The sequence below is a fragment of the Aedes albopictus genome, chromosome 1, assembly GCF_035046485.1.
Source record: "Aedes albopictus strain Foshan chromosome 1, AalbF5, whole genome shotgun sequence".
NCBI classification, from domain to species: domain Eukaryota; kingdom Metazoa; phylum Arthropoda; class Insecta; order Diptera; family Culicidae; genus Aedes; species Aedes albopictus.
Genome location: NC_085136.1, coordinates 190,159,819 through 190,175,033, shown reverse-complemented (window position 1 = coordinate 190,175,033; position 15,215 = coordinate 190,159,819). Strand labels below are relative to the sequence as shown.

The 15,215-nt window shown below is 37.7% G+C and overlaps 1 protein-coding gene across 6 annotated transcripts in view; it reads right to left on the bottom strand.

The window, feature by feature from the left end:
• Positions 1–4,660: 4,660 nt before the first annotated feature.
• The window catches only part of LOC115257156 (uncharacterized), a 771,557-nt gene continuing 761,002 nt past the window's right edge, over positions 4,661–15,215 (bottom strand). For 4 of the 6 annotated variants that reach the window (XM_062846034.1, XM_062846035.1, XM_062846037.1 and 1 more), the window contains 2 exons: positions 11,372–11,530; positions 4,661–11,293 (listed from right to left, as the gene is read on the bottom strand). In XM_062846034.1, the coding sequence (XP_062702018.1) occupies positions 10,365–11,293; positions 11,372–11,530 (1,088 nt within the window). In that variant the 3' untranslated portion in view covers positions 4,661–10,364. The remainder of the gene's footprint in view (positions 11,294–11,371; positions 11,531–15,215) is intronic. The other 2 variants (XR_009996344.1, XM_062846036.1) reach the window with 2 other exon arrangements.

Here is a 15,215-nt window from a genome sequence, read left to right as displayed (position 1 = left end):
CCAACAGCATAGCGTTAGAATTTTTATTTATCAATGAAGGATGAACATAAACTTTCATAAGCATTCAATTTACTTTGATTTTTTCAACGATCAACGATCAAACGATCAAATCTGTACTTTGTACAAATCAATTTACTTTGATTTTTTAAAGAAAAACTCTGGTGGGCTGTAATGCCGATTAATCTTGCAATTTTCGAGATTTTCTCGGCATAAGCTGTCCCATGTCATGTGAGATGCTCAGCATAAGCTGTCCCATGTTGTAATTTTCATCATAAGCTGTCCCATGTCGAGTTTTACAAATGATATCACGATTTCCGGAGAGTTTCCCTCAGAGATGCTCGGATAGCTTTTTATGCGTATAAATTGAACATGGGATAGCTTTCGACTAAAAATAAATGAGCATGGGACAGCTTATGCTGCAAAATGGAACATGGAACATCTTATAATGACAAAACTGAACATGGGACAAATTGACTTCATGTTGTTTTCATGAAGTTACTGAACAAAATATACTAATCGAGAGTAGCTTCTAAAAGTATACGTAAAAATAGACCTTTTGAAAGTCAAAATAGTTAAAAAGTAACATGGGACAACTATGCTAAACAACTTACACCACTAACCACACGGCCAAGGGGCGCACAGGAGAATGCCATTACTAAAACGTGAAACAATCTGAAGGAAAACAATGTGCGCAAATTTTACGAAACTATCGTCAATGTTAAACCCCCCCCTTACATTACCGACGTTCCATACACTTTAGGCGCCCCTTCGCCTTTTGCCGAAATCGGGAAAAACCCCTCCCTGGTAAGTGAAAGACCTGGAAATCATTCAATTCATTTCAGGCCAAACACGTCTAAAGGTCCAATCTGCAGAAGAGAGGCTCTCTTTGGTTTCTCTCTCTTTCGTTAATATCTCAGATGTTTATTTGTATTTTGATTGCCTCCTTGCATTGAACGATGATCAAAACAATCGTCTTTTGATTTGTACTGCAAAAATAGTTGAAAAGTGTACCATTACATTGCAATAATTAAAAGAGAAAGTAAACAAAGAGAGCCTCTCCAATGCAGATAGGACCTATTGAAATGTTTGGCCTGATATGCTATATAACTCAGTTAAGAAGCTTGTTACTACAATGTGATGTTCGGCAAACTTGTAGGGTAGTGTTTTTGCTACAATTATCACCATGTTATAACTCTCATATTTACGGCAATATTTGTTTCGTTTTCTAAATAAAAATATCTGTTTTATTCAATACTAGGCTGACCAGATTTGTCCCGTTTAAATACGGGACACATTTCGGAAACTCAACAAAGAGCAAATCAATGTCCAAAAACAGAACTACATGTTGTTTATAATGCTATTTCAGCTAGAAAGAACGAATAATTAAACCAAAAACGTTAACTATGCTCCAGTGACGAGTGTTTGAAAATTTTGTTGTCCCGTTAAGGACAAACGTCTTGAGATCCCGCTTCAAGAGTGCATCAGAACTTCAGACGCACAAATCTCAAGAAGAAAGCTTCAAACAGCAGTGCATTTTATTATTCTGTTCTTGCTCACTTGTAATAAGCTTCAAATAACAAGATCAGGTGCGCTGGTTTTGTTTACGAATAGATTTGTGCCCTCGAAATCGTGAGTAGGTGCCAAAGTCGGCCATTGTGGCGGCCATTTTGGGATGCTAACAAGTCTGTCCTTAAATACGGGACGGATGGTCAGCCTATTCAATACTAGCTGCCCCGGCAAACTTAGTCTTGCCAAGCTGTGGTGATTTGCCAAGCTGTTGAGGTCATCGCAGCACTAGAGTGCGTTGCTTTAATTTTGATCACGCTGAATTTGTTCCCGGCTCATGAAAAAATCCGTACTTTATCATTTTTTTGCAATTTCTCATCGTAATAGGCTGTTTTACCTCACACAAATCTGACACGAAAAGAGCTATTTTCCCACACCAAATTAACAGTGCTGTAATGGTTCATTACAGCACTGATTTGCGTTGCGTAATGAATCATTACAGCACTGTTTTCAGTTTTGATCAAGTTCTTGATGCTTTCTGGACGTAGTTTTGAAAAATTGTGACAACTGCACAGTATAACCTGCTATGATCAGATTTTTTCAAACATGGCTATGAGCATCAGTATACAGTTTGATGAAAAAGTTTTGTAAAAACTATCCTCAAGCGGTAATTTATGAACTTGCAGAAAACGTTGTACGCAACTCTGTGCAGAACTCGATTTTTACAGCACTCGTCGTAATTATCCAACTCGGCATGCCTTGTTGGTTAAATGTACGACTCGTGCTGTAAAAATCGTCATTCTACACCTTGTTGGGTAAACTACTTTTTCCTTTTCTAGTGGATTTTCGTAACTTTTTCTACTTATAAACACAGCCACCATGAACACGAATCTTACCATGCAAGAACCATTTTGATCGGTTCAGCCGTTCGTGAGTTTTGTTGCCTCAAAGAGACTTTAAACTCATTTTTTATATATATAGATAATTTTACGTGTTGATTTTTTCGCAATATAGCTGTGTGCGTTCAAGATGCAAACGGTACCCAAATGCGCTCCAAACGCGGTAACACAGTGTTACCATAGCCAACTTAGCAACCATAGTCATATCCACCGCCAACCTAGGACTCAAAAGTAGAGGGTCTTGCCCGGGATTTCCCGGGACAAAAATCCCGGGATATCCCGGGATCTGAAAAATCCCGAATCCCGGGATATTTTTCAGAAATTCCCGGGATTTCCCGAAAAAAAAATTGCCAAACCAAAAAAAAAACCTTTTCCCTTTAAAATCTTCTTTTTGTCAATGTTCCTTTTTTCCATCCAATTCTACGCTATCTGTCAGGTATAGTTTATTTCTACTTAAATCAAGTTTAGATGAAAGTCCAACTAATTAAACCAAAGATATTGTGGCTGAATTTTTGTCATTCATTTTTAATTTTTTTTACTTATTCGTTTATTTGGAAGGCTCGGGCGTCACATGGACATAACTGAGCCAAAATCTTTTGTTTTTACATTGATTTTACATTGTACAATTTATTACTGCCTTTCCATTTTTCATTTATGTGGCGTTACATTACAATTGGGTTCTTTAGGGGTATGCGGATTATTTCATAATTGGAATCTACGCCCAAAAATTAGTCGAAATCCAAAATTTCATAATTTTTGGAGTCCGGGAACTATTTTTAAAATGCATTTAAAGTTTGTATGAGGATTTTTTTTTGTTCGGGTCGAACTGTCATTTTATCGATTGAACTGTCATTCTATCCACGAAAATAAAAACTGTTTTGTTAATTTAACCATAAAAACAAAGGTATTGGAATCCAATAAAATCACGTTATATTCTGAAAAATGAGCTCTTTCGCAGCAATATTTTATTCACTAAACAATCCAATTATAATCAAACTGAATCAACAGACAGAATATCGGAATGTGAAATAAAATGATTTATTTTAAGCTAGATTGTTCTGGTAGTATTCTTGGAATTTATGGCAATGTTCAACATTTTTACAATATGTGAAATATGTAAACTGTTGCAAATATTTTTAGATGTTTCTGGAGTTATCCCTTAAGAATACTGTGTTGTTATATAATATTCAACAGCCCTGATCAATTGCTTGCACATTTACGTTTAAATTGTGAGGAAAATTCGCAGAATTTTCAAAAGAAAACAGATTAACAATCCCTAACCTCTGCAGGACTTTGACAATCTTTAAAATATTTGTTGACGTTTTCGTAAAGATATTCGTTGAGACATTTTGTTTTTAAGTCCAGGCGAAATTTTCTGCGGAGCTCATTTCAACAATCACTAGAGATAATACAAGTGACATTTTTGACAAAAATTCTAAGAGAAATCAGTGATTTATTTACAAGGAGGAACAGCACACCGTTCTTAGATCTTCAGCAGAAATTTATGTGATGATTTATGGCGAAAAACAGAGCGATATCGAATTGCAAAAAAAATAAAGCGAATCGTACAATAAAATCGAAGAATATAATTTAATAGGGTATTGGTTTCCTTCTTAAGCATGTGGCTCCCATTTTCATCCTACGAAAAACAAAGGATTGAAGCGCTGTTTGTTTTGTTTCTTATTTTTGTATTTTTTGTTAGAAGTGAGCACCCATGAAAACAAAAAGAACGGAATCAATCGGTGCCGCTTGTTTTCGAATAGGATGAAAATGGAAGCGTGAGATTGATAATGGAGCACATACCCTACCTTGTCATCCTGCCAAATAAATCGAAAAAAAAGATCAATGGACTTTCGAGATAGAAATGTTGAAATGGAAATCATAAATAAATTTTCGAAAGAATTTTATAAGGATTTTTTTGAAGATATTCATATCAGTTTAACAAGAAGTTTGTTGATAGGGTCTGTCTTGAACTATTCAGGATTTTTTCACAGTTTCTTCAATGTATTTCACCAAAAATACTAATCGAAATTCTGAAATGTGAACATGAATCCTGCTCACTACTTTCAAAAAAAAAAAAATATTACTGTTACAAAAAAGTTTCTGAAAATTCTCAAACAAAATAAAGATAATGAATTTTACAATTTATCGCTTTTTACGGTGTACCATGTTTCAAATATGAAGATTTCAGCGCAGCGTAATCCAAGATGTAAATTGGTTGGAGAGTTCGGATTAGGTCAATAGATGGCTACAACTATAAAAACACCACTTCGCATTGTGTATTTCAGTAATTCAGAGCTTGTTAGACACCTCATCTTCGAAGCACTCCTTCCACGGTTTCAACTAGTAGTACAGTATGTACAAGAACAGTCCTGCATATAAGCAGGCAGCCACGGCTTTTCCAACGTCAAAGTTTTACTTTTATTGCCTCATCTGCTACAATGAGATTGATACACTATAGCTTACAACTTAGCTGATTATGTCACCTTGTTCGCTGGTTTGCTTCACATATCGGTATTTTGTACAACTCTTTATACATTTTGTTTTGTAGAAGATTCAAGGGGCCTTTTCACAGATTGATTAAGATATGTACAAAAAGCTTCTGCTTATAGTCTTACGTTAGATATTAATTTTCCTACTTACACGATAGAAATTAATAACAAAAATATATTTGTCCGTTTCAAGCAAATGGGGTTGGTGATGGATTGTTTGTTAGATGTTCAACTATTCTGATGCAACTTATTAGGTTTTTCGTTCAGTTCATTTATTTAGTAAGAAATTATATATTTTCTCTAGATATGAATAGGTTGGATCACTATATTGACGTTTCTAGATATGACATGTACAATTTTAACCTTTACTTATACGCTTGAAAAAAAAAATGCACACATATTTTAGAGCCGTTCATTTATATCATCATTAAATAATTTAATTACTTAAATTATTGAAGAAAAAACAAACAGTTGAGAGTGAAATTTGTAAACAAATAATTACCCTTTAGAGTGTAACATTTGATATAGTAACATTCAGCTCTCCAGATGATGTTAGGATGTTAGAGTGCAAAGATGGCCGCCATTATAACCGACTTTTGTTAACTAGAATTTTATGGAGCACAAATCAGGAGATCCACCAAACAAATTGATCTGAAAATGTTACTCGTTGCTTGTTGAACACCAAGTGCTGATTTGAGACTGAAGCGCTCAATTAATTTTCGGATTTGTGCTTGATAAAATGCAAATCAAAATGAGTTGTTTGGAATGTGGGCATTGGCAACCTTCACCTTAAGTTTACTGAAAATGGACTTGATTGCCTGATACACCTCATTTTTTTCAAGTGAGAAACACAGACCAGATCCAATGCAATAAAAACGACCTCATATTCTAAAAAGAACTTGTAATTCAAAACTTGGTATGTGTAACTGGTGATCCCTCAACTTCGTTATGATCAAAACTATTAGTCATCAATATTGTATGGTACCGACGAACACCTGAGTGCGACCTAGACTGACTAAAGCAAGTGGCTGTATCCTTAACATACGCCCAGAATCTCGAGACAGCGTTGTCAGCTGAGCCTGACCTCTGCTACCATCATTAACACTCTAATGGCCGATTTCTTCACCCTGACTTAAGAGTTAAACCAGGTTTAACTATTTGGGTAAGCCGAGGTGAAGAAATCGGCCCTGCCAGAGTGAGCCGTCATCGAGTCAGTGAAATGCGGTCGAAAGAATGAATAGTTCAACGAGTAGTGCAGAGAAGTGTGTGGCTTCGTGGTCGTGCGGCTAGTGTCACCAAGCATTTAGTCGCAACGTACTAGGAGCGCGGGTTTGATTCCCGCCGCAGCTGTCAGGAAAAATTTTCGGCTGTGTCACTGGGCGTTGCATGCTAGTCCGTTGTCTAGTGTCGTGCTTCTTTCAAAGAGTGAATAGCTCATTGGAAGTACTAAACGTGTCCGTGTCATTAAAAACATTATGCGGACGGAATGCTGCAGCATTGAACCTGCCGTAATATGAACAGAAGGGCAAGCAGCAGAGTTGCCTCTTTCGGGAGAATGGATCGCCATGCCCCCTGAAAAAAAGTGGAGAGCGAGGGATCGGAAAATTAAGTTATTCACTTGATTTTTTTTCCGATTTCCATGCAAAATACCCATTTTTACAAAATTTATATCTTTGGAGTCTATGAGCCGATTGAGCTGAAAAAAATGTACAGAACTAAAAATAACCTGTATGGGGCTGCCCATTAATTACGTAAGGGAATTTTAGCGATTTTTCGACACCCCCTCCCCCCCTTGTAAGATTTTTTGTATGACAACTCAAAAATTTTTGTATGGCGCGTATTTTTGATTTTCATTGAGTTCAAGCAAATTCATAGACAGCATGTTGAGTTTCTGTAAAACCAGACGTTCGTTGCCAATCTTTGCAATCTTACAATAAACAGTCATGAGATTATTTTAAAATTAATCTTGATTTTTTTTAGTTATGAGGATCATGATTGTTTACATTTTTATTTCCAAAATTAGTCAACAGAAAATCTATGGGCTATCTGCGAAGTTACTTGAACTAAACAACGGCAGTAAAAAATACGAGCAAGTTTTGTGTAAAATTTCTTATACAATCAGGATTCCAAAGATAGTAACCAAAATTTGCTATTGTGTATGCAAATCAGAAAATGTTTTCTTTCCAATAGACAATATCAGCATACACATTAGAGACATGGGTAACTCACTCGCGAGTCGATTCGAAGAACCGATTCGCGAAACCGAGTGAGTGAACCATAATTCTTTTCAAAAGAGTTACGATTCGCTGAAGTTCATAACGAGTACAACAAGTTTGCCGAAAATAGTTGGATTGACTTCGTATACTTGATAATTAGACACAGAAACTTCGCAATCTTTGCCACTTGTTGATTTTTCATTCGTAAATTGTGTGGGCGGATCGCCCTAGTGATTCGACTCTTTAGTGGGAGGGAGGAACGAACATCTGTGTATCCTGTATTTTACTGAGTCGACGGCTGAGTCGACGTCCATACCTTGCGAGCTGATTTCCTAGAAAACTGGACATATTAAAAAGGAGTCGGCTGCCAACATAAATAATGGCATTTTTTTATCAAGATACGGAAATGAGTTACTGAATCGGTCGAAAGAGTCGACTCTTTTTTGAAAGTGAATTAGAAGCGATTCACTCTCAAAATTGTATCAGTTTCCCATCGCTAATACACATACACAAGCTTATACAGGGGATACTCAAAATAACTGGGACAGGTAAAATTTTCACTTTTCAAAAAATGTTCAACTCGCTGTAACTTTTCGAAAAGGGCATAAAATATTCTCAAATTTTTACTGTAAGTTGATCAACTAGTTGTGAATCAGTGGTTCAAATTTAGAAAAGATCGGGCTATTCTACACGAAGTTATAAAGAATCTAGAAAAAGTTATAATTTGCCGATAGCCAACTTTGAGCTGTTATATCTCCGGATTCAATGAACCGAATGCAATGAAATTTTGATTATTTATGACTTATATAATGAGCTATTAAAACATTTGACTAAACCTAAAGTTCCTTACCCGAAAGAAAATTATAACGATTAGATTATTTTTCTAATATAACACCAATTTATCCAAAACTTCATCATCGTTTCAAAATTCGAGATTGTAATTATAGTTCATTTAAATTCCCTCTAATTGACTTGAATATATTATTGTTTCAAAGGAAAGCAACCAAATAGCCCGCATTAAATTGAAAAAGTAATGGGATGCATATGAAAAATAGATAAATGTACTAAAAAAACATAGAATAAATGAAATTGCTATAACTTTTTTTCTTATGAATAATTTCAAATTAAGTCAACTGCTTTTCAAAGTTCATTATATTAGTCATAAATGATCAAAATTTCATTGCATTCGGTTCATTGAATCCGGAGATATAGCAGCTCAAAGTTGGCTATCGGCTAATTATACCTTTTTCTAGAATCTTTATAACTTCGTGTAGAATAGCCTGATCTTTTCTTAATTTGAACCACTGATTCACAACTAGTTGATGAACTTACAGTAAAAATTTGAGAATATTTGATGAACTTTTCGAAAAGTTACAGCGAGTTGAACATTTTTTGAAAAGTGAAAATTTTACCTGTCCCAGTTATTTTGAGAATCCCCTGTATCTAACGCATGTGTATATTTGTGAACGGTTTTGTTCAATAGAGCACAATATCTAACTTTCATTTAAATCCCAAGTAACAGACTTGTCACAGAAGAGTCACGGCGGCGCAGGTTTTTGTTACGCAAAAGTCACTGTGACTTACTTCTAGCAAGCAAGTATTTATTTGTTGGAAGTAAGTCACAGTGACTTCTGCGCAATAAAAACCTACGCCGCCGTGACTCTTCCGTGACAAGTGTGTTACATATGTCAACGCAGTAGAAATCTTGAACTTTGCATTTTTCATTGTTAACCCTCTAATACCCAATCCCGCCTTTAGACGGGGTATAGTTTGAGTATTTTTGTAATTTTTGTTTCGTGAAATTTTTTTTTTTTTATATATTTTTGGCTGATATCGAGGACTGTTCTGTATATCTCAAAATGGTTTTTGGTGTATTTTAAAACGTTTTTACATTTTTTAAAAATCATTGAAAAATTGATGTTTTAGTCACCTTTCAGAAGTCATTGTTTATTTTGTATTGAATCGCTACAATCAACATATTTTAAATTTTTCCCAAATCATTCTATCCTTGTTTAATAGTTTAAGGGAATCGAATACACTCTAAAACTATTTTCCTTAAAATTACACGGAAAATAAAATTCTCTGTGAAAAAAATGAAAATAATAATATTTCAACAATAATCATAAAATCTCAAAATGTTTTCATCTCAAAAAATCCGTTCCCCAAATTGGCTTCCAGGAAAAATATAAAAGTGTAGGGATGTTCAAAAATAAAAGTTGGAAAAATCAAAAACTGAAATTCACGAAATCGAGAATTGAAAAGAATCATCTTCCAAAACATGTTTAAATCGATTTTAGATGACGAAAAATGATATTTAGATCAAAATCAAAAATTTGGGTATTAGAGGGTTAAAATCACTAAGGTGTATTGTAAACTACAGTGGCGTATACGTCGACTATGCGAATATATGCAACATTAAATTGTATTTTAAGCCGCTCATTATCCAACTGTATGAACTTTTATTTTTAATATCCGTTAGATAAAAAGGGCAAAAGTTTACAAATTTCACCTTCAAAAAATTTGATTAATCAACATGTTAACCAAAATTCTATTACAAAACTAAAAAATGTATTTAAATTACTCTAAAAATTCTTATGAGCCGTGTTGCATACTTCGTTGTTAAGCTGTACACATAAGCTTACTAGTACGTGTATAACCTCAAAAAACCTAAATTGGATGCATTTGTTCAATACCAGTTTCCTATATTACGTGGTTGGAAGACATTTTTAGCTTTCCATATGTTATCACCTTCGTACAAGCGAATATATCCTTGCAGTATTTCGGTCTAAATTTCTTTCTAGTTGTAACCAACAAAGGAGAAAATGTGCCCGGTCTTTTCTAGCTGTCTGAAATACGGGAAGGATAACATCACGTGTGTTATCATTTTATGTTTACAACTTGAAAACAAATCCGAATACTCACTTAACTTTTCGTATGATATGGGAAGATGTTTTGTAGTCTGAGGAACAGGCCGAGCTTTTTTTGTTTTATCGTGCGCTTGTCAAGTTATAAAACCAATTAAAATACATGACTTTCTATTCGTTCGGCGGGAACACAATTGTCCTATAATAATCTCGAATTAACGTAACACAGCAACACTCGTACACTCTTTCAAAATTTAACTAGTAATTAACAACGGTTATTGTTGATATGACAATTTCAAAAAGCGCCGTCATCCGCTGGAGATGTATGCCGTTCGTAATATACTGGGACTCTACTATACAAGAATGATAGCCTACTGTGTAGCTGCTCTACACACAACTTTCCGGTCCTGGTAGTGTATCGGTGATGATGTGCTGCCGGTTTCGATTTTTCGACAGCGTCGCTCCGATATTCGTGGAAGAAGATGGTGATGGAACGTTACTGAAATCCATCAAATCCGTTGCAAACTCGGAGCCAGAGTACCGGTACTCTGGATTGCCCCCACTTCCGCCTGTGCTACCTGTGTGTGGCCTATTACTACATGCGCTATTTCCGCTTACACCGGCTTGCAGATTGTTACTACTGTTGTGGCTATTGTTCCTATACTCGATATGGTTGGTGGTGGAGCTATTTTTAATCTCGTTGGATATGTTAAGCAGTCTATAGTCGAGATTTTTGTCGTAGTCCAACGGATCAGTAGGATCCGTCGTTGAGCTTTTATAGCTATAGGGATCCACCAGAGGTGGTGGATTGTGATTATACTGGAGTGTTGAATAGCCGTATGGTTTGTCGTAGTCTAACAGCCCGCTTTCGCCAGATGCGTAGCTGGCTGAATACTGTGGTAAACCAGTGGTGGTAGCTGGAGGAGGTTTACTCTGGAGATGATGTGGTTGCTGCTGCTGCTGTAGCAAACTGTACGTGTTGGAAGTATCATTCCGTTTTAACGTGCTCTGCCTACTGGAAGGTGTCGATTTTTGGTCATAGGTCTGTGTGGCATAGATTGTGCTTTGTTTTGTTCCGATGCTGCCACCCCCTGCTGTCGTCCCTGTACTGCACAATGCATCCGGTCTTATTCCCACCGGGGAGCCCATCTTCTGAATGTCCTTTATCGATTGTATACTGGCTGAGCCTTGGGTTTTCTGTGCGTTCAATATGTCCGGCTGCTTTTCGACGCCCTGTTTCAGCGTGTAGGCGACCACATATTTCTGCTGACCCATTCCCATTTCCAGTGGTGTGGTTACAGTGATATCCATGCCTGCTGGGGAAAAAGCGAGAAGGTAGTTAGTTCAATTGTACATTGTTTGAAATTCCACGTAAATTGCACTTCCGAACTTACCCATATGCTTCTCTTTGCCATCACACAAACCGGTACCATGACCGTCACGTTTCCTCCGTATGGCCAAGACCACGACCAGCAGGACAGCGATGCCAATGGTGAACAAGGCTCCGGTGAGTAAAGCCGCAAGCGGGAGAATTGAAAAGCCATCGCTTCCGTCTGCAAAATTGAAGAAGAAAACAAGCGCTTGTTAGTGCCGCTGTTGCTGCAACTGAAATTTAATGAGCTTACGCTTATTTATGGGGTTTGTAATAACATAGAACATTACAGTATTAGAGCCATAAACTATCGAAAGGAGAGCATGTTCGCAACATGCTTCGTCATTCTCAATTGTACTCGGAAATTTCGATTCATGGAAACATCTTCTGCGAATCAAACAATCGACCATGAGAATCCCACTAATTGTGCTCACCTAAATATTACTTAATTGAAGTTCAAGGTCACGCTCAAGGTGTGTCAGCAAATTATCATATTCATATTCCGATACTTTAATCATTCTGTCTTTGATTTTGGTTAACGGTTTTAGCACAAATTCAATTTAGAGCATCGATTGGTTTTCTTCGTTCTTGTTGTTCTATGTGAGAGCTTATGAACTATTTGAGATAAACTTAACTGTGATTTACTGTAAAATGGGGTGAGATTGATAGATTTGCCTTTCACGTACACTAAGTATACTGGAAAGTCTATATGTTCACTACAAAAATGGCTGTCGGATAGAAGAACCGGAGAGCCGAGTCACATATACCAATCATCTCAGCTCGACGAATTGATGTGGTGTCTATGTGTGTACAAAAAACTCACATCACTTTTTGGCAGCAATCCTGAAGCGATTTTTACCTTTACGTCCTGACGTATATTGCGCACTAAAAATTTGATGTTCATTTAGCTCTATTTTCATCAATTTTTACCCGAACCCGAACCAAATGAACATCAAATTTTTAGTGCGCAAAATACGTTAGGGACGTAAAGGTTAATGGTCGATGGTTCATTCGACGGGAAATTTGGTTCCATTGTTTCATAAAATCGCGGCTTTTTCGATAGGCTGATAAACGGTAAGCAGTAGGCCGTCGCTTATTTTGCAAAAATTGGAAATGTTATAAGTTCGTTAGTGGAAAATGATTGTTTTAGCTAAGAAATGATCGTATCAAAATTTGAAGTCCGTATCTCAAGGCTAAGTGGTCCCTCAAAAGGCCTAAAGTTGTCAAAAATGGTACGGGACCAAAAAATAACATGAAATTTTATTCGACTAAAAAATATGCTATTCTATAAAAACCGGTGATTTTAGGACCCCAAAGGATCAAAAATGTGCTTAGAATTGCGATATCTCCACTCGTTTTTGAGATATTGAACAAAGTAGGGTAGGTTTCCTTCGAAATCTATAAAAAAAAATGGTCAAAAATGCTGATTTTTCGGTTGTTTTTTTTGTCAATAACTCAGAAACGAGTAGAGATATCGCAAATCTAAGCACATTTTTGGTCATTTAGGGTTCTAAAATCACCGGTTTTAGTACAATAGCGTATTTTTTGTCGAAACAAATTTCATGTTTTTTGGTCCCATTCAATTTTTGACAAATTTAGGCCCCTTGAGGGACCACTTAGCCGTGAGATGCGGACTTCAAATTTTGACACGATCATTTCTTAGCTTAAACGATCATTTTCCAATAACGAACTTGTAACATTTCCAAGTTTTGCAAAATAAGGGACGGCCTAGTAAGCAGGGAAAAAGTCTCAGATTATATCTGAACCGGTAGTGTTTCGGAACCAGTTGCGGGTGTCCCGCCAGAAGTGATCAAATGTAGAAGAGAATCATACATGCCACACATTGAATAGCAGCTATTTCGATAACCCGATGAACGGTAAGAAGGAAAATAATATTAGACCATATCTGAACCGGTAGCGTTCCGGAATGTAAAAGAAAACCAAACATATACATGCAACACATCAAATATGTAGATGTTTTGGTAACCTGATGAAAGAAGAAAATGACAGATCAATTTTCGGAAAACCAATGGTGGTGTCCTGGAACCTGTTGGAAGTGTCCCGCTGGAATTGGTCAAATGTAAAAACAAACCAAATCCATACATGTGACACATCAATTCGTGGCTTCTCAGGAAACCTGTGAATAGTTAGCCAGAGAAGAGTCTCAAACCATGTTTTAGACAATCGGTAATGTCTCATAACTGAGCGGGTGTCCCAAGCAATAAACATGTCATACAATAGTTTCGATACCGCAAGTTTTAGTTGTGTAGAAATAAATCAGGAATTAGAATTACGTAAAATTGTGTTACTGGGGTTCCGCCGGATATGGTAAAATTGAACGAATTCCATGCATGCGGCACATCAAATAGGTGCTTTTTTGATAAGCTAATGAACGGTTAGCAAAAGAAAATTGTCTCCGACCACAGTTAAGACTACCGGTAATGTTCCAAAATCGGTTCCAGGTGTCCCAGTTCAAGTGCTCAAATATAAAAGTGAACAAAACCTATGGATGTGACACATCAAAACGAATGTGATAATTTGATGAATGACTAGCAAGAAAAAAGGCTCAGACTACATTAAAGACTACTGGTAGTGTTGCTGAACCTGCTTTGGCTGCTTCACCGGAATTATGAAGACCAAAGGCCTGCTTTGAGGGTCACTGTACCAATGCCAGAGTGCCAATGCGAATCTGTGGGGTGATTCACAGGATTGTGATGGCCAAAACGAGACGGATGGCCAATGAGGAGAGGAAAACCGTTGTGGAACTTGCGGGGACTGCAAAGTCCCTTGACGTAGGTAAGGCCCCAGGTTCAGACGGAATTCCGAACCTGGCCTTAAAAGTAGCTTTTGCAGAGGCTCCCAAGATGTTCAGGTCTGCTATGCAGAAATACCTGGACGAGGGAGCTATCTCAGAAGTATGGAAGAGGCAGAGCTTGGTTCTATTGCCAAATGCGGGGAAACCACCCGGAGACCCGTGGGCATATAGACCACATAACCTCTGACTACTACCCACTCAATCAAGGTTGTGGAGATGTGGATGAGGTCCAGGAAACTGGGGTTGACCCCACAAAATTGAGTGGAACAGCAAGCGGTGATCGATGTAGGCGCTTGTATTATCACGTCGAAGCGCTCCGTCAAACACACGCTTGCCACATGCGGTGAGGACACAATTTCGGACAATATTGCCCAGAGGATATGTAGGAATGAGTTTGGTTTGAATGCCATTTCAACGACTATCAGCAACATCGTCTTGCAGCTACAGAGGAGGTGGCGCGTGGACTCGGAGAATGGCTAGTTCAGATGCGGTACAAGAGGTAATCCAGGGATTCGAAGTCGGCTGCGTAGGTCATGCCGGTGCCCTACGATCGATATCGACCCTTACATCGATTATATGACCTTTGAGAGAACATCCTGGTGGCGTTGCTGTCGTGGCGTCGGTCTACTGGGTTGGCTCCGAGCCGGCGGTTGGAAAGGGGTCCCCGGTAAGGGCCGAGGCAGGTGGAGACCCTACTGTCAACTGCTTCTTCTGGTGCAGCTGATAGGGCCTGAAGGGTAGTGCTACCCTTGCCTTCAGCAGGTCAAATATTGTTGCACATAGGCATCAGTTCTTTATGCCTGCAAAACAGTTGGGCGCGGGTGTGGGGTTGATTCTGTCCGCCTTCCGTGGACAAAGCGAGTCATCGATGTTCGTTGCTGCAGGCTACGCAGCTAACCTTGAGGGTGCAATGTGCACTAGCCCCTCTCAGAAGCAATGGATAGTTCCGGAGAGACGAAGGGTTTGGCAACCATAGGAATGTTGTTAAGTGAGTCGAAGAGAGAGTAGTCCTGGCTTTTACTTTTGAAGTAGAAGACGGCCTTTACCCCAC